Here is a 25,407-nt window from a genome sequence, read left to right as displayed (position 1 = left end):
ATAGATAGATGATGCATATAGAGATATGATCATTGAACCGACTCATTGGATAATTCCTAATGGTTAGAATTACCATAAACTGTCAATAGGATATTCTCTTGAAGAATGTGATGTAAGAATTTCCTTTGACCTGAGATCGTCATAGTAATTGACAAGTTATTTATTGTGCTTTGATACTAGACACCTATGGCCCTAGCGCGATAGTTGAAAGGATATTGGGTACGATTGAATACTTGTAGAATTAGTGATTGATCAAGATGGAATCTGTCAACTCTTGGTAATGAGTTTAAGCTCCATGTTGTCATGAATTATAAACGACCAAATTAAGACCTTGGCCAGGGCAATTGAATGAAAAGAAGAAAAGAGTTTCTTAGGTCATTCAATGGTCGATTATATTTGACATGGACACATAGTTGGTCGCCTATTAGGATTTGACAGTTGAACCATATCCTAGGGTGATCCAGAGCTATAAGGACAAAAGGAATTACTACATTATTCTTCTACTGGTTCTTGAGAGTAAATTGTATACTTCATTCTATCTGGTCGTTAAGGAGTGTTGCTAGACGCCACCCTTGATTAGTATATTGATGTGATCAATTTACTACCGGTTTAGTATTGAACCTATGGGGTCGCACACTAACGAGTGTTCTGATCTTTGCTAAAGGATAAATTATTTTATTATTTGATAATTAAATTAAAGAATTTAATTAGTCAAATAAATTTAATTATTAGTCCAAATGAAATATTATTATATTCTTTGCTAGCACAGAGGATATAATTATTATTGTGAACAAATTGAAGTTTTCTATTTGGAATAGAAAATTAAATTATATCTCTTGGTTAATATATATATATATATATATATATATATATATATATACACACTTATTTTATATAAGATATGTTATATAAAATGTTAATAAAAAAGGTGATGGAACTTATTAGTGAAATCCAATATGAAATTGGATTCACGTATTAAAGTCCATAAAGGACTAGCTGCCGCCGACGTGCATATGATCCCATTAGGAATGGGATAAGAATTTTCCAACAGAAAACTTTTTACGAAGTCTATTTTTGGAACTAGACTTGTACCCAAGGTAATTCACTACCTTAACCAATAGGAAAAAGGTTTAGGTGATGATATAAAAGGGGTCATGGAATAGTTCCGTGTGTGGTTGATTGATAATACACTTTGTGAAAGTGTGTGATTAAAAACTAAGAGATATATCGCATTATTTGTTGGAGTTTTGAGAAAATTTCAGCATAAGTTCTTCGTTGAATTTGTTTGCGGATTTCATTGATCAAAGAGTTGATAGCAAGGACCGGTCTCGGTGTGGATACACATAGAGTCTTCGCACTATCGAAGAAATTTTGAAACGAGACTCTCTTCACCAGGTACGTCTTAGATCCGATCTTTGACATGTAAATAAATTTTAAACACGAAAAAATCTGCCTAGAATTGTTATTGTCTTCCGCTGCGTGTTACGAACACCTATATGCAATCCATCACTAATGTAACTCAGACGATGACATAAGCTCAAATATGTTAAACAATTAAAGTGGATACAAGGATAAAACAACTAGGCATACAACACTTCAAATTATAGGAACAGATAATTTACACGCCATATGTGCAGAACATTTCTTTTTTAAAAGATTTATATGCGTGCAGAATATGATAATTCATTGTCCGGAAAGAAAGAAAAAGGAAATGAATTATGTGCTTTTTAGCGTTGAGTAGGACCACCAAAATTAGTACTCCCTCCGTTCCAATTTATGTGAACATGTTTGATTGAGCACGAAATTTAAGTAAAAATGAAGACTTTTGGAATTTGTGGTCCTAAACAAGTCAAAAAGGGGCCCAGAGTATTTGTGTGGTTATAAAAGCTTCTCATTTAGGGTAGAATTGTAAGTTTAAGCTAAATTGTTACCAAATTTAGAAAGGGTTCATTGTTTTTGAAACAGACCAAAAAAGAAATAGATTCACATAAATTGGAACAGAGGGAGTAGTATTCAGTTTCTGTGGCTCAAATATTTTTTCTCACCCAATGTCCGATATCATGGGCCCAATTAAATTTGGATTCACGCTGGGACGACTCACATTGAGGGTAAAGTATTCCCTAATAAAGCCGACTCCATATTAAGGATTCGAACTCAAAACCTTTGATTAAGGTTAAAGGAGTAGTTAGCACTCCACCACAACCATCATTGGTGGCTCAAACGTTGTATGAGTAGGTGTCCCATTGGTCTGAAATGTCATGCTGACATGCCGGCCATATCCTAACATTAACAACCCCTGGTGCTGGGATAAACTCTTTTCTTTTTTCGCATTAGAGAAAGGGTATTATTGTACCTTTTTATTATATGAAATATCTCAATTTGAATAGTTATATTTTCGAGTCATTCATATATTTGACCTTAGCAAATCGTTTTGTATTTGTCTTGATTTTAGTGGAGCTCCCGTGTTGGCGGATGAATTCCATATGGTAAAATAATTATGCAAAATTGTTCAAATTGACCCCTCTATTTTCTCTATTATTTAAAATTATTCTCTGTTATACTTCAAGTTGAACCTCCATTAGAATTAATGATAAATACCATACAATTTGATAATAGCAACCATATGAATAATCTCATTGTATAATAATGGTTAAAATTAAGATTTTCATATAGTAAAAGCAAGCAGAGGTGGACCCAAAATTTGAAAGTAGCGGGGATACATGAGCAAATTATTCAACAATGCCATAGAACTTTTGATCTTAAGGGTTCTAAGCAAAATATATAACCGCAACATACATACACTTTAAATATTCAGAATATTTGCCAAAGTTAACGTGATTCGGTGAGCCCGAAGAGTATTTTATTTTCCCCTTTGAGGTCACATAGATTGGCTCTTGGAATACTTAAACTTTGCTCTTTAATTACTAAATAAAATTGATCCCTCCACGTTCACTCAACCCCATTGTCCAATTCTCAAGTCTTAACAATCATGTTAGCCACACTCCCTTTATTATTTCCAAAATGGACAACTAAAAATCTGCTAATTAAAGAAGCTTAGATAGAAACTTCAGACACAAAACAGAAAACACTATTATCAAACATGAGGATGTCAAGAAAGAAATTTCTTGGCACAGTTCGTAAGAAGCTTTACCAGCCATGTCCCCCTCAAAAAACAACTATCATTATTGTTCATAACAACACAATTACTAATAGGGTTAGCAGTGCAAATGCTCAATCTGCTGCAGATAATAGCGGCCTCCATTTTCTGTCTAAACAAGAGATGGCAGCCATTGCTATCCAATCTTATTTTAGGGGTTACCTTGTAAGTTTTTACTTAACCTTGGCCCCACCTTGCTATTTATAGTTTGTCTTCTTAATTTCATTTTGGATAATTTAATTTTCAGTTTATTGCGTTAAAATCATAAAATTGACTTTTGGCACCGAGAAATAATCGAGTATCGGTATATATCATAGAAAATTAAAAAAACGTCAAAAATACTACTCCATTTATCCCATTTTACGTGAGTCTCCTTCTTTTTTAGTCGGTTCAAAAAATAATGACATCTTTTTTATATTTAGTAATGATTCAACTTTAAATTTTTCGTTTTATCCTTAGTGAAAGATTTTCTAGCCACACAAATTTCTATGGATTGTATCAGCTCATAAGTTTCAAAAGTTTATTACTATTTTTTTAAACTTCGTGTACAGTCAAACACCATCATATAAATTGAAACGGAAAGAGTAAATGTGATCATATAAAATGCTCGTAGGTTGTCAAACGTATAAAATTGTCATGTTAATGTCGTTACTTCATAACACTTTACATAATATCCACGTGACATCACTTAAAAAAGAGGAAAAAAAAATCCCATTTTCCAACCGACCTAATACACGGTGTCTTTCACCGTGTGGTACACCATGGATTTTAACTTTTTATTTTAAGTGGGTCTTATTAAGTGGCTGCAGAATCACACGGATATTTTGTAAGATGAGTTGCTAAAGTGACAACTTACTTGTGTTTTCAGGACCAAATTTAACATTTTTCAGCATCTTTCAACTTTTATGTGATATATAGACATATAATTAAGCTATTCTTGTGTTACAAAAATTAATCTTATACTTTAGTTGAAGCAACTATACATAAAAACTAACCATTTTAACTTTTACCTTTGGCACTTGCAATGTATGTATTGATGATTATACTTATACAATCAAACCTCTTTACAACAATCTCGTTTGTTTTAAATATATTTTGCTGCTATAGTAAAATGTTGTTATAGAGAACTTCTATTATAACATAACATGAAAAATTGGTCCAAAAGAAAAAGTTAACCTTTATAGTGAAGTGCTATATATTATAAATGATAGTCGTTATAAAGAGATCTGACTATATGCGTTATAATGAAGGCAAGACGGATGTTTAAGGCACTGAAAAGCCTAGTAAAACTTCAAGCAGTGGTACGTGGAGTATGTGTAAGAAGACAATTACGTATAGCTCTCCATTGTATGCAATCCCTTGCACGTTTGCAGGTCACAGTGCGAGCTCGGCAACTCCTCAGCCATTCTGATGACTGACCATAATTATATTGGTATTTTAATCAGTTGTAGCAGGTTATCGGTTTTATTTATTAATTAAGATTCTCAGTTATTATGGATAGTTATATACTATATGTATGAACTGATCGGGTACAAATACTTTTATATGCCAGTATATAAAAGTTAAGCTCTTTTTTTCTTCTTCTTGACTCCAAACAAAAATAATTTCCTATTTTTTTCTTTTTATTCACGGAATCAGGGATCATGAATGGTTATTCACTAATCGTAAAGTGTTATGGCATTCCAATGCTAACTTAAATATTATATTTGATTATATAATCAGTCTCCCATTGCTGTTAATAAAGACTCGAAAATATGAATATGCCTAAGGGGAATGGGGCAATCAAATTGGATGGTGGCATAGTACGCAATTCAACATTTCTAGTTTGATATTCAACGAACAAAAAAAAAAAAAAAAAAAAAAAAAAAAAAAAATAGATGTAAATTCTAGTATTCTTGTGATGACCCACATGGTCATCTTATGTTTTAGAACTCGATTCCGTGTTCCGAAGCCTTCAAAACCTTATTTTATTCCCCCTACATTTGCGTGCGCAGTCCGGGCACGTTTCCGAAGCCTTTATGTGAAAATTGAGAAAAAATAATAAATTTTGGTTTAAAAAGTTTATTTTAGTTGACTTCGGTCAGTGTTTTGGGTAAACAGATCCGGACCCGTATTTTGACGGTCCCGGTGGGTCCGTAGAAAAATATGGGACCTGGGCAGGTCAAGTGCCTGGAATCGAATTCCGAGGTCCCTAACCCGAGCAATGAATTTTTGAAGAAAATTGAAAAGGCTGAAAATATAATAATTTAAAGAATTTGATCTTGTTGGTATCGGGCCTATATTTTGATTTCGGAGCCCGGTGCAGGCTCGTTATGATATTTATACCTTATCTGTGAAATCTGGTGAGAAAGGGACTGATTTGATGTGATTCGGACCTTTGGTTGAAAAGTTAGAAGTTTTAAAACTCTCTTGAAGATTTCATGCAATTTGGTGTTAAATTCGTAGTTCTAGGTGTTATTTTCGCGAATTGATCGTCCGAGCACGTTCATATGATGTGTTAAGACTTATGTGTGTGTTTGGTTTGGAGCCCCGAGGGCTCGGGTGAGTTTCAGATAGGCTACGGGATGTCTGGACTTAGAAAAATCTGGTGTAGGATAGTTGCAAAGTTGCAGGTCTCGGATTTTGGAAGCGCGGCCGCGGTGGAAAATTCGCCGACCGCGGTAGGAACTTCGCGGACCACGGTGGAGATTCCGCGGCCGCACTTGGGATTTCGCGGACCGCGTGGTGAGGATCAGAGGGTGCTATATAAGCGGGAATTTTCATTCATTCTTCAAATTTTCAAACCCTAAAATATAAGAGGCGATTTTTCAAACATTTCTTCTTCCCCAAATCATAAGTAAGTGATTGTTAACTCTTTTATTTCACTCTTTTACTTCCTTTTTACAAGATTTCATCCTAGAATCTAAGGTTTTCATGGTGGAATTGGGGATTTTTGGGTAGAACTTAGGAATTTCGAAATTTGGGGATTTAGACCTCAAATTAAGGTCGGATCCCAAAACCAATTGTATATCCGGGCTCGTGGGTGAATGGGTAAGCGGGTTTTGATCCGAGTTTTGAATTTTGGTCCGAGCTTCGGGTTTAGACCAAGCGGGCCCGAGTGTTGACTTTTGTTGACTTTTTTCAATATGGCCTAAATTGAATTCCTTGCAATCGTGGGTAGTTCCTAAGGCTAAATTGAATTATTTGGTTGGTAATTTGCTAGATTCTATTGGTCCGGAGGCTCGTGAGAAGGGAAAAGCGGTGTTTGAGCATTGAGTTTGGCCGTGGTAGCGAGGTAAGTGTTGTGGCTAACCTTAGCTTGAGGGATTAGGTATTGTTGTCTATTTGCTATGTGTTTGGTTGTTGAGGACAACGTATATGTGAGGTGACGTGTATCTATACGTTGTCGTCGAGTCATAGCATGCGAGTGAGTCTTATTCTTGTGATTGTTGTATTCTTTATTTGTATTGTTCATGCTTAAACTGGTTATTCTTCATATTTGGAAATTCTTATCATGTTTTTCCTAGAATTGGATATTGGATGACTTTCGACTTAAAGTTGAGGTTGACGTTGTGAAACTAAATGTTGAAATGGGGCTTGTTATAAATAATTCTATTGCCCGGTTGTTATTGTTTTGTTGATTGGGTGAGGAAGAGTGTAAAGCACGAAGGGTGATGCCGTGCCATTGCATATTCATTGTCATGTGAGGAAGAGTGTAAAGCACGAAGGGTGATGCCCTGCCATTTTATATTCATTATCATTATTCATTTCATTTGTTATGGTGAGGACGAGAGTAAAAGAAGGGTGATGTCATGCACTTGTTTTGCTATATTTTCTTTATTGTTCTATTCTCATGATCTTGTACTTCATTCATCATGTTTTCCCCTCCCGTTATTATGTGTTTAGCTTCTATTATTTGTTATTATGCCGTATATTACCTAACTGCACAGGTTTATGTACGTGTCTTGTCCTAGCCTCGTCACTACTTCGCCGAGGTTAGGCTCGGCACTTACCAGTACATGGGGTCGGTTGTAATGATACTACACTCTGTACTTTCTTGTGTAGATTTCGGTACTGGACCGTGTTGACCCGAGTGGAGTTGCTGCCTTCAGTCCAACAGGAGACCCAAGGCAGATCTGCCGGCGTTCGCAGACCCTGGAGTCCCCTTCCAGCTATCCTACTTTCCTGTTTTCTTTTACTTCGAGAATAATTGTATTTTCTTTCAGCCAGTATTTGTAGTGACTCTTAGAGGTTCGTGGATTGTGACACCGGATTTTGGTAGTCGTGTATTAGTACTTAGATTATTATGAGATTTCGCACTCCTTTAATCTGTCTTGGTTTAAATTGCTGCTATTTATTGAATTGGTTAGTGTTAGCGTATTTAAATCTCTATCTGTTGGCTTGCCTAGCATTCTGAAAGTTTAGGCTCCATCACGATCCCGTGGGTGGGAAATCCGGGTTGTGACAAGTTGGTATCAGAGAAATAGGTTCCTAGGTCTCACAATTCACGAACAAGCTAGGTAAAGTCTGAGGGATCGGTACGGAGACGTATGTACTTATCCCCAGAGGCTACAGAGTTTAGGAATAATTTCACTTCTATTATTCTCTGTCGTGCGATTTGATCTCTCAATGATAATTGAACTTTCTACTCTTGTCCTTTCGGAGATGGCGAGAACATGTACCGCTTCATCAGCTGATCAGCAGCCCGAGCCCCCAGTGGTAGCTCCTACGAGGGGCAGAGGCCAAGGCCGAGGCCGTGCTAGAGGCCGAGGCAGGGGCTGGGCTCAGCCTAGAGATCGAGCAGCAGCACCAGTAGCGGAGCCTCAGGTGGAGTTTGATGATGAGGTCCCTGCCCAGACTGTTCCTACCGGACCAGCTCAGGTTCTAGAGGGGTCATAGCCACCCCACTGCTTTAGGATGCTTTGGTCCGTCTAGTGGGACTTATGGAGAGTGTTACTCAGGATGGCACATTCCCTGTAGCACCAGCCGCCTCTCGGGCTGGGGGAGGAGCACAGACTCCCGCTACTCACACTCCGGAGCAGATGGCTCCTCAGTTTTCGAGTCCAGTAGCTCAGCCAGTTGGGGTAGTTCCACCGGGTGTTGCAGCATAGACCGGTGATGGATCAGCTATGTCTTCTGATGATTTGTGGAGATTGGATAGGCAAGCTTTTCACCACTACCTATGGCGGTAAATCTTCAGAGGATCCCCAAGACTATCTGGACAGTTGTCACGAGGTGTTACATAACATGGGGATAGTAGAGACCATTGGGATCGACTTTGCTGCCTTTCGTTTGTAAGGTTCTGCCAAAAAATGGTGGAGGGATTTTTTTTTGGCCAGACCAACAGGGTCGCCTGCTTTGACTTGGGACCAGTTCTCTCAGCTATTTCTCTAGAAGTTCCTTCCTGTTACTCTGAGAGAGGATTATCGCATGTAGTTCGAGCGTCTCCAGCAGGGCAGCATGTCCGTTACTCAGTACGAGACCCGCTTTATTGATTTGGCCTAACATGCTCTTCTTATACTTCCTACCGAGAGAGAGAGAGAGAGGGTGAGGAGGTTTATTGAGGGACTTGCTCAGCCTATCAAATTGCAGGTGGCTAAGGAGACAGGGAGTGAGATTTCTTTCCAGGATGCGGCCAATGTAGCCAGGCAAGTTGAGATGGTTTTAGCTCAGGGGAGTGGTCAGGGGTCTGACAAGAGGCCTCGTCACTCCAGTGGATTCAATGGGGCCTCATCTAGGGGTCGGGTACTTTTGGTAGAGGCTATCCTCCCAGGCCATTTCATTCAGTGCTTCAGGCCTCTCACGGTATTTCAGGTGGCCGTGGCCCTCGTATGCCATATTCCGATCAGCTAGCCCACAGTGCACCACCAGCTCCTATCAGTGCACCTCCGCTTCAGAGTTTTCAAGGTGGTTACCCAGGCCGCCAGGGTTAGTTTCAGGGTCATCAGCCACAGCAGCCGAAGTCTTGTTATACTTGTGGCGATCCGGGGCACATTTCTAGGTATTGCCATCGAGCATCGAGTAGTTCTCAGCGTCAGGGTTCTCGTGCCATGGTCCCAACACCGGGTGTTCCGCCGCCCGCTCAGTCAGGTAGAGGTAGGGGTCAGATAGCCATAGGTGGAGGTCGAGGTATTAGAGGTGGAGGTCAGGCCGCTAGAGGTGGAGGCCAGCCAGACAGGGCCCGTCTTCGAGATGCATTTCAGAGTGGTGGGGCCCAGCCCCGATGCTATGCCTTTCCAGTAAGGCCGGAGGTTGAGTTATCTGACGTGGTTATCACAGGTACGGTTGCAGTTTGCAGTAGGGATGCCTCAGTATTATTTGATTCGGGATCTACTTATTCATATGTGTCATCCTATTTTTCTTCATATTTGGTTATGCCACGTGATTCTTTGAGTGCACCTGTGTATGTGTCCGCACCGGTGGGGGATTCTATTGTTGTAGACCGTGTCTATAGTTTGTGTGTGGTTATTATTGGGGGTCTTGAGACTCGTGTAGATCTCCTACTTCTTGACATGATTCATTTCAATGTCATTTTGGGAATGGATTGGCTGTCACCTTATCATGCTATATTGGACTATCACGCCAAGACAGTGACCTTAGCCTTGCCGGTATTGCCTCGATTAGAGTGTAGAGGGACTCCTGGTCATTCTACCAGCAAGGTTATTTCTTATATGAAGGCTCGACGTATGGTCGAGAAGAGTTGTCTAGCTTATTTGGCTTATGTCCGCGATTCTAGTGCGGAGGTTCCTTCCATGGATTATTCACCAGTATTTCGAGAATTTCCTGAGGCATTTACTGTAGATCTGCCGGGGATGCCACCCGACAGGGATATTGACTTCTGTATTGATTTGGTTCCAGGCACTCAACCCATTTCTATTCCGCCATACCGTATGACCCCGCCAGAGTTGAAAGAATTGAAGGAACTGTTGCAGATTTGCTTGATAAGGGCTTCATTAGGCCCAGTGTCTCGCCTTGGGGTGCGCCGGTGTTGTTCGTAAAGAAGAATGATGGATCGATGAGGATGTGCATAGACTATCGGCAGTTGAACAAAGTCACTATCAAGAACAAGTATCCATTGCCGAGGATTGATGACCTATTTGATCTGCTCCGGGGTGCCAATGTATTTTCAAAGATCGATTTGAGGTCTGGCTACCACCACTTGAGGATTAGGGCACCCGATGTCCCTAAGACAACTTTCCGGACTCGGTATGGATATTATGAGTTTTTAGTGAATCCTTCGGGCTGAAAAATGCCCCAACAACATTTATGGATTTGATGAACCGGGTGTTCAAGCCCTATATGGATTCCTTTGTGATTGTTTTTATTGATGATATCTTAATCTACTCCCGCAACCGAGAGTAGCATGAGCAGCATCTTCGGATCATTCTTCAGACTCTGAGAGACAGCCATTTATATGCTAAGTTTTCGAAATGTGAGTTTTGGTTGAGTTCAGTTGCTTTCTTGGGTCATGTTGTATCAGCAGAGGGTATCCAGGTGGATCCTAAGAAGATTGAGGCCGTTCGATATTGGCCTAAGCCTACTTCAGCCATAGAGATCCATAGTTTCTTGGGTTTGGGGGGTTATTACCGTCGGTTTATGGAGTGGTTTTCATCTATAGCAGCCCTGATGACCAGGTTGACCTAGAAGGGTGCCCCGCTCAGATGGTCGGACGAGTGTGAGTCGAGCTTCCAGAAGCTCAAGATTACTTTGACTACGGCGCCGGTGTTAGTATTGCCCACAGGTTCAGGGCGGTATACAATATATTTTGACACATCTCGTATTGGACTTGGTGCGGTATTGATGCAGGGTGGCAAGGTGATTGCGTATGCTTCGCGGTAGTTGATGATTCACGAGAAGAATTATCCAGTTTATGACTTAGAGTTGGCGGCCATTGTTCACGCGCTGAAGATTTGGAGGCACTATCTATATGACGTGTCGTGTGAGGTGTTCACGGATCATATGAGTCTGCAATATTTGTTCAAGCAAAAGGAGCTCAATTTGAGGCAGAGGAGGTGGTTGGAGCTATTAAAGGACTACGATATCACCATCCTGTATCATCTCGGGAAGGCCAATGTGGTGGTCGATGCTTTGAGTAGGAAGTCAGCCAGCGTGGGCAGCCTTGCGTATATTCCAGTCGGTAAGAGACCGCTCGCATTGGATGTTTAGTCATTAGCCAATCAGTTCGTGAGGTTGGATGTTTCTGAGCCCAGCGTGTTTTAGCTTGCACAGTCGCTCGGTCTTCCTTGTTTGAGCGCATCAGAGATTGGCAGTATGATGACCCTCATTTGCTTGTCCTTAGGGACAGAGTGCAGCACGGTGATGCCAAGCGGGTCACAGTTGGAGATGATGGAGTTTTAAGGATACAGGGTCGTGTTTGTGTGCCCAATGTGGATGGGCTTCGTGAGTTGAGGCGTTGTATGGTAGACGGTGTCGTTCGCCGGTTGGGTGGTTTGAGCCGGGGGAGGCTCGATTATTGGGTACATATTTAGTATAAGATGCCTTGGATAAGGTTAAGATCATTCAGGATAGACTTCGTACAGCGCAGTCCAGGCAAAAGAGTTATGCTGACCGTAAGGTTCGTGATGTAGCATTCATGGTTGGAGAAAGAGTGTTGCTTCGGGTATCGCCCATGAAGGGCGTAATGAGATTTGGGAAGAAGGGAAAGTTAAGCCCTAGGTTCATCGGGCCTTTTGACACCCTTGATCGAGTGGGAGAGGTGGTGTATAGACTTGCGTTGCCACCAGGCTTGTCAGCGGTTCATCCAGTGTTTCATGTATCCATGCTTCAGAAGTATCACGGTGACCCATCCCACGTGTTGGACTTCAGCACTGTCCAGTTGGACAAGGATTTGACCTACGAGGAGAAGCCGGTAGCTATTCTAGATCGGCAGGTTCGTCAGTTGAGATCGAAGAGTTATCCTTCGGTTCGGGTGTAGTAGAGAGGTCAGCCTGTCGAGGCAGCCACCTAGGAGTCCGAGTCCGATATGCGGAGCAGATACCCCCACCTATTCACCGGCTTAGGTACTTTTCCATTTCCGTCCGAGGACGAACGGTTGTTTTAGAGGTGGAGAATGTGATGACCCACAGAGTCATCTTATGTTTTAGAACTCGATTCCGTGTTCCGAGGCCTTCAAAACCTCATTTTATTCCCCCTCCATTTGCGTGCGCAGTCCGGGCACGTTTCTGGAGAGCCTTTATGTGCAAATTGAGAAAAAAATAATACTTTTTCGCTTAAAAAGTTTATTTTAGTTGACTTCGATCAACATTTTGGGTAAACGGACCCAGACCCGTATTTTGTCGGTCCCGATGGGTCCGTAGAAAAATGTGGGACCTGGGCGTATGCCCAGAATCGAATTTCGAGGCCCCTAGCCCAAGAAATGAATATTTGAATAAAATTGAAAAGGCTAAAAATGTAATAATTTAAAGATTTTGATCTTGTTGGTATCGGGCCTGTATTTTGGTTCCGCAGCCCGGTTTAGGTTCGTTATGATATTTATACCTTATCTATGAAATTTTGTGAGAAAGGGACTGATTTGACGTGATTCGGACCTTTGGTTGAAAAGTTAGAAGTTTTAAAACTCTCTTGAAGATTTCATGCAATTTGGTGTTAAATTCGTAGTCCTAGGTGTTATTTTGGCGAATTGATTGCCCGAGCAAGTTTATATGATGTGTTAAGACTTGTGTGCGTGTTTGGTTTAGAGCCCCGAGGGCTCGGGTGGGTTTCGAATAGGCTACGGGATGTCTGGACTTAGAAAAATCTGGTGTTGGATAGTTGCAAATTTGCAGGTCTCGGATCTGGGAAGTGTAGCCGCGGTGGGAAATTCGTGGACCGCGGTAGAGCAACGCAGCCACGGTGGGAACTTCGCGGACCGCGGTGGAGATTTCGCGGCCACGCTTGGAATTTCGCAGACCGCGTGGTGAGGATCAGAGGGTGCTATATAAGCGGGAATTTTCATTCATTCTTCAATTTTTCAGACCCTAAAACATAAGAGGCGATTTTCCAAACAGTTCTTCTCGCCCAAATCATAAGTAAGTGATTCTTAGCTCATATCTTTCACTCTTTTACTTCCTTTTTACAAGATTTCATCCTAAAATCTACATGGTGGAATTGGGGATTTTTGGGTAGAACTTCGAAATTTCGAAATTTGGGAATTTAGACCTCAAATTGAGGTCAGATCCCAAAACCAATTATATATCCGGGCTCGGGAGTGAATGGATAACCGGGTTTTGGTTCGAGTTTCGGGCTTGGACCAAGCAGGATCGGGTGTTGAATTTTTCCAAAATGACCTAAATTGAATTCCTTGCAATCGTGTGTAGTTCCTAAGGCTTAAATTGAATTGTTTGGTTGGTAATTTGCTAGATTCTATTGGTCCGAAGGCTCGTGAGAAGGGAAAAGCGGTGTTGGAACTTTGAGTTTGGTCGTGGTAGCGAGGTAAGTGTTGTGACTAACGTTAGCTCGAGGGATTATGTATTGTTGTCTATTTGCTATGTGTTTGGTTGTTGAGTATAACATATAGGTGAGGTGAAGAGTATCTATATGTTGTCGTCGAGTCATAGCATGCGAGTGAGTCTTATTCTTGTGATTGTTGTATTCTTTATTCGTATTGTTCAGGTTTAAATTGGTTATTCTTCATGTTTGGAAATTCTTATCATGATTTCCTAGAATTGGATATTGGTTGACTTTCGACTTAAAGTTGAGGTTGACGTTGTGAAACTAAATGTTGAAATGGGGCTTGTTATAAATAATTCTATTATCCGGTTGTTATTGTTTTGTTGATTTGGTGAAGAGTGTAAAGCACGAAGGATGATACCGTGTCATTGCATATTCATTGTCATGTGAGGAAGAGTGTAAAGCATGAAGGGTGATGCCGTGCCATTTTCTATTCATTATCATTATTAATTTCATTTGTTATAGTGAGGAGGAGAGTAAAAGAAGGGTGATGCCGTGCACTTGTTTTGCTGTATTTTCTTTATTGTTCTATTCTCATGATCTCGTACTTCCCTCAGCATGTTTTCCCCTCCCATTATTATGTGTTTAGATTATATTATTTGTTATTATGCCGTATATTACTTAACTGCACAGGTTTATGTACGTGTCTTGTCCTAGCCTCGTTACTACTTCGCCGAGGTTAGTCTCGGCACTTACCAGTACATGGGGTGGGTTGTACTGATACTGCACTCTGCACTTTCTGTGCATATTTCGGTACTGGACCGTGTTGACCAGAGTGGAGTTGCTGCCTTCAGTCCAATAGGAGACCCAAGGTAGATCTGCCGGCGTTCACAGACCCTGGAGTCCCCTTCCAGTTATCCTAGTTTCGTGTTTTCTTTTACTTCGAGAATAGTTGTATTTTCTTTTAGCCAGTATTTGTAGTGACTCTTAGAAGTTCGTGGATTGTGACACCACATTTTGGATAGTCGTGTATTAGTACTTGGATTATTATGATATTTCGCACTCCTGTAATCTGTGTTGGTTTAAATTGCTGCTAGTTATTGAATTGGTTAGTGTTAGCATATTTAAATCTCTATCTGTTGGCTTGCCTAGCATTCTGAAAGATTAGGCGCCATCACGATCCCGAGGGTGAGAAATCAGGATCGTGACAATTCTATAACATCACGATACAAGGTTAAATTGTTGATTAAGATAAACAAAATTCTTGCGTACGTAATTTCCATTAGGCGAACTTTATATATATATATATATATATAAGATAAACAATTCTTGCGTACGTAATTTCCATTTGGCGAACTATATATATATAGCAGTAACTTTTGGTTTTGACTCTAAAAGAAAATAAATATACCACTACAACAAAAACAGTGATTAAAGAGGCTATAATTGTAAGTCAACAAAAACGCGCACAAGACAATAAGAAGCACATCTTCTAGCCAAAGTATTTTGTTCAATTCAATTTCTGCTCATTTCTATCTGGATCATACTCCCTCCCTCTCACATTAGTTGTCGTATTTCATTTTTCGAAAGTCAATTGAACTAATCTTTGAAGCTTATTTAGATTAAATCAATTCAATATTTTAAAATTAATATATATATATATATATATATATATATATATATTCAAAAACTATATGAAAGTGTTACAATTACAATGTATTTCATGTATATATGATAAATAAATGCACTTTAAAATGTTTGTTATGAAACAATAAAGAAGAAGATGAATATTGCAGAGAAAAGTAGGGAGAGAGAATTCTTATTGATTTGAGATGAATTACAATGGAATAGGACCCCTCTATTTATAGGGAAAGAGTGACTTAATCACCAAGTAAAATCCCTAAAATATAGGCATTCACCTTAAATAAAACTCTATTTATAACACTCCCCCTTGAATGTCTATTCAACAGATAATGTGCCTCATTGAAACCTTACCTAAAATAAAACTCAGTGGGAAAAAAAATTAGTGAAGAAAAAAGAGAACACATATCTTAAAATACGCCTTTTGGTTGCCTCGTTAAAAACCTTGCAAGGAAAACCTAGTGGGACAAAACCTTGTAAGGTAAAAAGAGTGCAACACGTATTAACTCCACCTGATGAGAGCATCAATTCATATCCTTGAGCCTTCGCATCCCAATCTTATACACTAGCTTCTTGAAGGTTGACGTCGGTAGAGACTTGGTGAACAAATCAGCCATATTATCACTTGAACGAATTTGTTACACATTGATATCACCATTCTTGTGAAGATCATGAGTAAAAAAAACTTTGGTGAAATGTGCTTTGTCCTATCTCCTTTTATGAATCCTCCCTTCAATTGAGTTATGCATGTTGCATTGTCTTCATACAAAATCGTGGGTAGTTTGTCACACTTCAAACTACATTTGTCTCTAATAAGATGTATTATAGACCTCAACAATACACATTCTCGACTTGCTTCATGAATAGCAATTATCTCAGCATGATTAGATGAAGTAGCCACGATTGATTGCTTAGTCAATCGCCAAGATATTGCAATGCCTCCACAGGTAAACACATAGCCTGTTTGAGATCAATCCATGTGTGGATTGGATAAATACCTAGCATCAGCATAACCAATAAGATCGAGCCTGCGATTATTGCTATAAAATAAGCCCATATCGGTAGTCACTTTTCGATATCGCAATATGTGTTTGATTCCATTCCAATATCTCCTTGTAGGAGCAGAGCTATATCTTGCTAAGATATTAACTGAAAAGGTTATATCAGGCCTTGTAGTATTAGCAAGATACATTAGTGCACCAATTGCACTAAGATATGGTACTTTAGAACCAAGTAGCTCTTCATTCTTTTCTTCAGGACCGAATGGATCCCTATGCACATCAAGTGATCGAACAACCATCGGAGTACTTAATAAATGTGCTCCATCCATGTAAAACCGTTCAATACCTTTTCTATATAGGTAGATTGATGAACGAAAATTCCGTTTACCAAATGTTCAATTTGCAAACCGAGAAATAATTTTGTCTTTCCGAGATCTTTCATCTCGAATTCCTTCTTTAAATAAACAATTGTCTTTTGGAGTTCTATAGGAGTTCCAATAAGGTTTATGTCATCAACATGTACGTCAAGTACAATAAATTTCGATGTTGTTTTATTTATAAAGACACATGGGCAAATGGCATCATTTTTATAACCTTCCTTTAATAAATACTCATCAAGACGATTATACCACATTCGTCCTGATTGCTTTAGACCATACAAAGATCTTTGCAATTTGATTGAAAACATTTCCCGGGACTTTGAATTATGTGTGTTAAGCATTTTAAATCCCTTGGGAATTTTCATGTATATCTCATTATCAAGTTAGCCATAAAGGTAGGCGGTAACCACATCCATTAAATGCATGTCAAGCTTTTTATTGACAGAAAAACTAATGAGATAACGGAACGTTATAGCATCCACAGCGGGTGAATATGTTTCTTCATAATGGACACCAGGCCTTTGTGAAAATCCTTGTGCAACAAGGCGTGACTTATATCTTTGTACCTCACTTTTCTCATTCCTCTTGCGTACAAAGACCCATTTATAGCCAACAGGCTTAACACCATTAGGTGTTTGGACTACAGGCCCAAAAATTTCACGTTTTGCAAGTGAATTCAACTTTGATTGGATTGCTTCTTGCCATTTTGGCCAATAAAAGTCTTTGTCGACATTCTCCAACAGATTGAGGTTCAAGATCCTCACTATCTTGCATAATGCTAGATGCAAATTATATGCAAAGTCATAATCCACCACTATATCCAATCGATTCAAATCTGTTTCAATATTGATTGGACTTATTGATAGTTCCTTATTTTCTTGAGTCTCAGGCTCAGTGGTTTCCTCATGAATCTTAGGATTGGTTAAATCGTGGATTTCTTCATGAGACTCTTTCGTAGTGTCATGTTGATTATTTATTTTCCTTTTTCTAGGATTTCGATCCTTAGAACCTAATGGTCTGCCACGTTTTAGGCGTGCTTTTGACTCATTAGCTATGATACTAGAAGATTGTCCAATAGGGACATCAATACAGATTGGAACATTCTCTGCAGGGATATGTGATTTTGTTATCCTTTTCAGATCCGTAAATGCATCTGCCATTTGATTGCTATTTTTTGTAAATGAATAATCTTTTGTACCTCTTTTTCACAAATAGAGGCACGTGGATAAAGATGAGACAATGATGGATTTTTTCACAAAATTTCCCGTTTGGTTTCACCATTTTCTGCCCCTAATTTTGGGGAAAGTGTCTCATTGAATCGACAGTCTGCAAATCGTGCAGTGAACAAATCCCCCGTTAATGTTTCCGAATAATGGAGGGCAATTCAAACCCAACATATATTCCTAACCTTCTTTGGGGGCCCATTTTGGTGCGATATGACGGTGCTACAGGCACATATACTACGCATCCAAAAGTTCTTAAATGGGATATATTAGGTTCATGACCCAAAACTAATTGCAACGGGAAATATTTATGATAATTTGACGGTCTGAGACGAACTAGCATTGCTGCATGTAAAATGGCATGACCCCAAACAAAAGTGGGCAGCCTCATTTTCATAAGTAACGATCTTGCTATCAATTGCAGACGTTTAATTAAAGACTCTACAAGGACATTTTGAGTGTGAACATGAGCTACAGGATGTTCCACTTTTATCCCAATTGATAAGCAATAATCATTAAATGCTTGGGATGAAAACTCAACAGCATTATCAAGCCTAATAAACGTAATTTGATTATCGGGGAATTGCGCCCATAATCGAATTATTTGTGCCATTTATTTTGCAAACGTGAGGTTGCGAGATGACAATAGGCACACATGAGACCATCTAGAAGATGCATCTATTAAGACCATAAAATATCTAAACGACCCACTAGGTGGGTGAATAGGACCACAAATGTCCCCTTGTATACGTTCCAAAAAACGCAGGGGACTCAATCCCAACCTTTGTTGGTGATGGTCTAATAATTAACTTGCCTTGATAACAAGAAGTGCAAGAAAATTCATTATTTAAAAGAATCTTTAAATTCTTTAATGGTCGCCCATTTGAGTTTTCTATAATCCGTCTCATCATAATTGATTCAGGGTGTCCAAATCGATCATGCCAAAGTACACAAGTATTGGAATCAATAACCTTTTGGTTTACAATAGAATGTGCCTCAATTGCACTAATTCTTGTCCAATACAGGCCACAAGATAAAGATGAAAATTTCTCAATAACCCTTTTCTGGCCGGAGACATTCTTGGTAATGATGAGATATTCAAGATTATCCTCATCTATTGTCTCAATATGATATCCATTTCCGCGAATATCTTTAAAACTCAACAAGTTCCTTTTGGACTTGGAGGAGAATATTGCATTCTCTATGATAAGTATTGTTCCCTTAGGCAGAGTTATAGTAGCTCTTCCAGAGCCTTCAATTAGATTACTACTACCAGAAATTGTAGTAACATCTGCCTTACACATACTTAAATGAGAGAAATATTTCTTCTCTTTGAATATTGTATGTGTCGTACATGAATCAACTAAACAAATACTTTTGCAATTGAACTTTGATTCAAGTTTGATTTGTGGGATATCCATGTTTGCTTCCAATGGTTTGACATACAAAAGAAAATATACTAATAAATATTAGTGTTTTTAGAGAATAACAGAGTTAAATCAATAATTCAATAATTGCATTGTAATGCAATTTCAAGAAAACTCTGATTATGATACAAACAATTACGTAGCTAAAAATACAGCAATTATGAGTACACTATACGTACACGTGTACATATTTTGTAAAGGGAATTATTATATTATTACACATGTTCTACCCTTACACTATTCTGTCATCCAAAATGTTAGAACATCTCAATCAAGCAACTGTAATATAATTTTGCTAATTAACCATACAGAAAAGACACGGACGTGAAATTAACTAATTGCCTATCAGATTACGTCAATGGAAATAATAGAAGTGTTGAAATGGAGTTAGTACGTTGTTTCACAAAATGAAAGAAAGCCACTTCAGTTATACCCAATTTAAAATACAAAAATAAATATTTTCACTACGACGAAATAGTAATTATTGAATTATTTAATCAAAACAAACTAATACTATTTCATAAAATAAATAATACTAATGAATACTACTCATGTAAAGAACTGTGATTACATGATGTTTATTCGCTAGCTATTACGAATAGGCAAAAAAAAAAAATACTCAATCATCTTTAACCACAGATCCATCACGATCAAGTGGTCTATTTTTCCATTAGGGTGTTCAAAGAAGTCTGCCACATCCAAGTGGGTGATATCAAATTCATTGTCATAGACAAGATTAGCTTCAGGGCCTTTATTCTTTAGAGATGCTTGATAAAACTTAACTAAATATCTTGGTGTACGACAAATATTTTTCCAGTGCCCTTTTCCACCGCAACGATAATATTCAGTTTCTGAACCATTTGCCTTTGGCTTCTCATCTTTCCCTTTCCACTTTTGGTGGTTATTTTTCTTTGAGGGGTGATTAATGTCGACGCCCCCTTTATCTCGCGAAATCGGGTTTACGATATTTGAGAAGACAACTCTATTCCCGTTTGGGAATTGGGTTTTTGGAATTGAAGAGTCGCCACCTAATGATTAAGTGCATTAGGACACTGAGAGTTTTGAGTTTGAAAACCAGAGTTCGGGTAAGTGCTAGAAATTATCTCGAGGGGAAGGTGAAGGCACCCCTCAAGATCCACTAGTGTGGTTCCCGGCCATGCTATGTTGTGACTTTAATGCAAATAAGGATACAAATAACTTCACACATAAGGGTTACAAATAGATACGTAACAAGCATGTTGGAATCAAGGTCTAGATGATCGACAATTTGTTTGAGGGAGGGTCTAAATGCAGAAAATTAATCAAGACATTGAATAAACAAAGAAGAAAAATTTAGGGAAAAAAGGAATAATGCAGTAAAATTAAAGAGGGTTTTTGGGTAGTTGAAAAGACAGAATTTTATTGATATTAAACAAAGTCACATAAAGGAAAGGGGGTCCTAGGTTTGTAAGACACATGGATCATCCACACAACACCGATAATCAATCGTACGCATAGCGTTATCATGTGATCATCATCTCCATGTCTATCCTTCCCACCCCGTTAAGGTATTTAAGCGCGGAATGGTATCGTTACCTACTGCATGCTATTACCCGTCCCACCTATCAGTCCCGAAGGCGTTTAGGACTACTAATCCTAAAAGGGAGGGAGCTTGGCTTTTCAGGGGTTTTAAAAGGATAAAATTCTAGGGCGACAAACAAAACACATAAAGCAGTTAATGGGGAAATAAGAACAATTAAAGGCTCAAGTAGGCCTCCTCACTTAAAGAAACGAATTGTTTAGCATGTCTTACACATACTGTTTAGGTCATTAATTAAAATTAGCGCAGGAAGAATTGATTTACCACATATTGCCCAGATAGGGAGTCCAAATTAGTCCTGCTTAGATGTAGTTGTCGAAAACTGACAGTTGATTAATTATCTAATTATTTGTATGTTAAACAGGGCCTATAGGCATGATATCTATTAATCCAGGGACGGAGGAATAACTGATTGCAGAAAGTCATTAGTTATAAGCTCTACGAGTGTTATAAAAATTGCCACTGATTTTAAACTTAGGAACGAGTGGCGATTCTGATTAAGTTGATAGTTCCAATAGGCATGCTTTCTAGGTGTAACTGATTTTGAGCAGAGATCCTATATGCAGGTCATCTATATGTAATGAGTTATTTTAACTCCTATAAGCAGGCTTGCCTAATGACAAATGTATATGCAAAGTGCAGGAAGTCCTATAGGCATATTATCTATACAATATGCAGAGCTTCATTATCGATTTATTGCCATGGTATTATTGCAAAGTGCATAAAACCTATGGGCATGGTATCTATGTGAAAAATTCAGGCTTTGAAAGTGATAACCCCCTATGAACATGGTTTCTAGGCGAGATGCAGACTTTTAAAGAGTAAATATCCTATAGACATGGTCTCTACGTGAAAATGCAGAGTTTGAAAGCAATGATCCTATGAACATGATTTCTATGTGAGATGCAGAATTTTAAAGGGTAAATATCCTATTGACATGATTTCTATGTGAAAATGCAGAATTTTAAAGAGTAACTATCTTATATACATGATTTCTACCCCTTTGGCATGCATTAAAGTCCCATCCCCTTTCATTATACCCCAGTAGTTATTACAAAGTTATTTACAAAGCTTATTACAGACCAAGCGAATCAGAAGGAATAATAAAATTACATTAGTGATTACATCTACATCTAATCAGCCTAATCCAGACTCAAAGTCTAATAATATGAGATAAACCAACTTCCAGGATCGGATCTTCAATGCTTTTCTCTTATTTGGGATGTGTCAAAGTTCCAATGAACTTCAAGAATTCCAGGCAATGCTTACACCCCAAATATCATTGCAGAGTTAAGAACATAGTGCAGTGTGGAAGGGCCAGCCCTCAAATGTCCAAGTTCAGAGGGAACTCAAGGTCCCAAGGCTAGGCTCAAAGGAGGGGGGGGGGCAGAACTTAGAGATTAGGAGTAAGTGTAAGTGCAATGAAAGGGAATTAGGGGGAGCCAGGGCAGGCTGGTAGTCATGCCCAGCAACTGGAATGCTGGCACACCCCTGACCAGCCGGTCAGCTTAAAAATTAAAGAGTTAGGACCTTTTGAAGGTCAGGTTTAGCCCTGGACAGCAACTTGGATGCTGCCAGGCTATACCTTAACTCAATACACATAAGGGAATGGGGGTACGGGAAATTGAAAGAGGCTAGGATCCAAAGGACCCAGTTTTAATCCATGACAATAACTTTGTATATTGCCATGTCTTAAACTACAGCCCAAGCACATAAAAGGGGTATGGGGATAGGGATTCATTGCAGCAACAGATAGCAAGACATAAGTATTACTTTAAAGTTGAACTCTACAAAGCAGTAAAGTAGGCATGGGCATAAAAGCTTGTAAATAAACACATTGGAGTTGATGCTAGAATCAAAAGTAGGACATACCAGTTTCAGAAAAATAAATGAAAAGCAGAAGCTTTGGTAAGCCAAATTGCGAGCAAGCAATGCAAAAGATCTCAGAAGAGAGTAAAGAGTGCAAGAGAGTTTGTGATTCGAAAATCAGTGAATGAGGATTGTTGAAAGTATAGAAGGGAAGGCCCTTTTTATAGTGCGGCAAGTAAGTACGAAAAGGTAAGGAAAATAACCTTGAAAATCAATTTCCCTTCAATTAAGGGATTCTGATTTCCAACGGGTAAAGATAATTAAGGAAAGGGTCAATCAGAATATTTTCCCAAGCAGTACAATAAAGGGTAAATACATAAAAACTATTTAAGGTTAAAGTCTAGTGGTACTTGATTTGTGAAAAACAAGGAAAGGGAATCAGTAAAACAGCCAGTAAAAGAACCAAGTTGAAAGCCTTGTTCGATTGAACCGAGTCAGAAAAGTGGTAAAGGAAAGTTTAATTTAGGGGAAAATCAGTAACAATCAAGTAAGCAACATTAAAGGGATTTAGAATCAATTAAAAGTTGGCAAAACCTTTGAAAGAGAAGCTCTCATATATAAAACACATAGACATGTCAAGCAAGAAGGATGTCATGCTAATTACGAAAGACTAGCAAGAAAGTTTCAAAATCACAAACGCAGAAAAAGTTCAAATTCAGTTCATAAACTCGGAGTGAGTCTGAGAGTTCAAGGCTTCAAAGTAGAACCCCTGTCCAAACACAAAATCAAACTTGCCAAAGAAACCCCCAAATCTTAGGGTTTTTAAACTCGAATTCGACACAGAGATGAGAAGGCAAGCTATTGAAACAGACTCAGAGACCTCTTTTAGAGTCTCATGAGAAAACATACAAGCACAATAGCAGGTTCAAGGCAAATAGAACATAGAAACTAATTTGAAGTACAGGGAACAAGTTTCAAGAAAAGCTTGGAATTTAAACGAGTTCAGGAGATAAAGGGGTAGTGTAAACTTAAGGAAATAGTCGATGAAACACATCTAGAAAGAACAAAGTCTGGTAAAGTCAAACAAAGGACTAAAACTCACTAGGAAAACACAGTAAAGGAACATATAAGATAGGCATGTGAGAGCATGATATTGAAACCAGTAGGAGACAGAACTGTAACGACCCGATCGGTCGTTTTGAGTCTTAGCACTCCGTTCAGCAGTCGGAGGCCATGAACAGCTTCATTTCGAGTATTATGACTTGTACGCGTGGTCGGAATTAAGTTCCGGGAAGTTCAGAGTTGATTTAGAAAGAGAATTCTCATTTGGGAAGCTTACAGTTGAAAGAATGAACTAGGATTGGATTTTTGAGTAAACGACCTTGGAATCAGGATCTGAAGGTTCCATCAGGTTCGTGTGATGATTCCGGACTTGGGCATATGCCCGGTTCAGGTTTTGGATAACCCGGGAGCGTTTTGGCGCCTATTGTGGAAGTTAGCATTTTAGAAGAAATTTCATAAGTTTGGTTTGAAGTGCATTTTAATGTTATCAATGTCCGTTTAGGATTCCGAGACTGTGTATAGCTCCGTATTGTGATTCTAGAGTTGGAAGCGCGATCGGAAGTGAATTCGGAGGTCCGTAGGTCATTTTGGAGCCATTTGGCTAAAGATAGAAATTTGAAGGTTTTTGAGAAGTTTGACCAGAGGTTGACTTTTTGATATCGGGGTCGGAATCCGATTCCGGAAGTTGGAGTAGGTCCGTAATGTCAAATATGACTTGTGTGCAAAATTTGAGGTCAATCGGACGTGATTTGATAGGTTTAAACATCGGAAGTAGAAGTTGGAAAGTTCAAAGTTCATAAAGCTTGAATTGGGGTGTAATTCATGATTTTAGCATTGTTTGATATGATTTGAAGCCTCGAGCAAGTCCGTAATGTGTTTTGGGATTGGTTGGTATGTTTGGTTGGGGTCCCGGGGGCCTCGGGTGGATTCCGGATGGTTAACAGATCAAATTTGGAAGTTGAAGAAAAGGCTGAAGGATGTTGCTTCTGTCATAACTGTTTCTGCGGTTCTTGGAGCGCAGATGCGGTCGTCATTTCGCAGAAGCGGAAGGGGCCAGGCCCAAGGAAAACCGCAGAAGCGGCCCAGGGACCGTAGAAGCGGTTCTGCTTAAGCGGCCCCCAGACTGCAGAAGCGGTCAGCTTCCTTTTTGCCCAAACCGCAGACGCGGTTAAAAAGTCGCAGAAGCGGAAATTGCACCGCAGAAGCGGAACACCTGGAGGCAGCCAGATTGTTTTAAATCGTGAATGGAGTCATTTCTCATTTGGTTCATGGCTTGGGGCGATTTGGGGAGCTCCAAAGAGTGGAACTTCGTCATCTATGTTAAGGTAAGTTATCCCCATCACTTTTGAGTTAAATACATCAATTATGTATGGATTTAAGCATGAAAATTAGTGTAAAAATGGAGGTTTTTGGGGGAAACCTAGAAAATGATATTCTTGGAATTTAGCCACGAATTTGAGCATGGAATTAGAAGTAAATTGTATATTTGAGCTAGTAAAGCCATGGGTAAACTTTATCTTCGAAAAATTTCGGATTCCGGGCACGTGGCCCCGAGGGCATTTTGGTCATTTCACTAAGAGGAGTTGGGAATTAGTATAATTTGAATTGTTAACAAGTATTTGAGCATGTTCTCATTAGTTTGTCATTAAACGGCTAGTTTTGGGGCATTGTGCGTCGCTTCAAGCCTTCGGAAGAATGTAGAATGCCGGTTATGGATCTTCAGAGCGAGGTGAGTCTCCTTTTCTAATCTTGTTGAGGCG

General features: G+C 39.1%; 1 protein-coding gene across 1 annotated transcript; it reads left to right on the top strand.

Annotated features, from left to right (window-relative positions):
- Nucleotides 1-2,970: 2,970 nt before the first annotated feature.
- On the top strand, nucleotides 2,971-4,741 carry LOC109213572 (protein IQ-DOMAIN 1-like). The gene is made up of 2 exons (XM_019377389.1): nucleotides 2,971-3,322; nucleotides 4,408-4,741. Exons 1-2 carry the CDS (start codon nucleotides 3,101-3,103, stop codon nucleotides 4,573-4,575), a joined length of 390 nt encoding a protein of 129 aa, XP_019232934.1. The 5' UTR covers nucleotides 2,971-3,100; the 3' UTR covers nucleotides 4,576-4,741.
- The last annotated feature ends 20,666 nt before the right edge of the window (nucleotides 4,742-25,407 follow it).

This window comes from Nicotiana attenuata, unplaced genomic scaffold, assembly GCF_001879085.1.
Source record: "Nicotiana attenuata strain UT unplaced genomic scaffold, NIATTr2, whole genome shotgun sequence".
NCBI classification, from domain to species: Eukaryota; Viridiplantae; Streptophyta; class Magnoliopsida; order Solanales; family Solanaceae; genus Nicotiana; species Nicotiana attenuata.
Note: the sequence above shows the minus strand (reverse complement) of the source record. Positions and strands in the feature narration are given on the sequence as shown.

Excerpts from the sequence above, each read along its gene's own strand:
- LOC109213572 (XM_019377389.1), top strand. The coding sequence starts at position 3,101 with ATGAGGATGTCAAGAAAGAAATTTCTTGGCACAGTTCGTAAGAAGCTT. Across the intron at positions 3,323-4,407 it reads CTTATTTTAGGGGTTACCTT|GCAAGACGGATGTTTAAGGC; the intron begins GTAAGTTTTTAC and ends GTTATAATGAAG.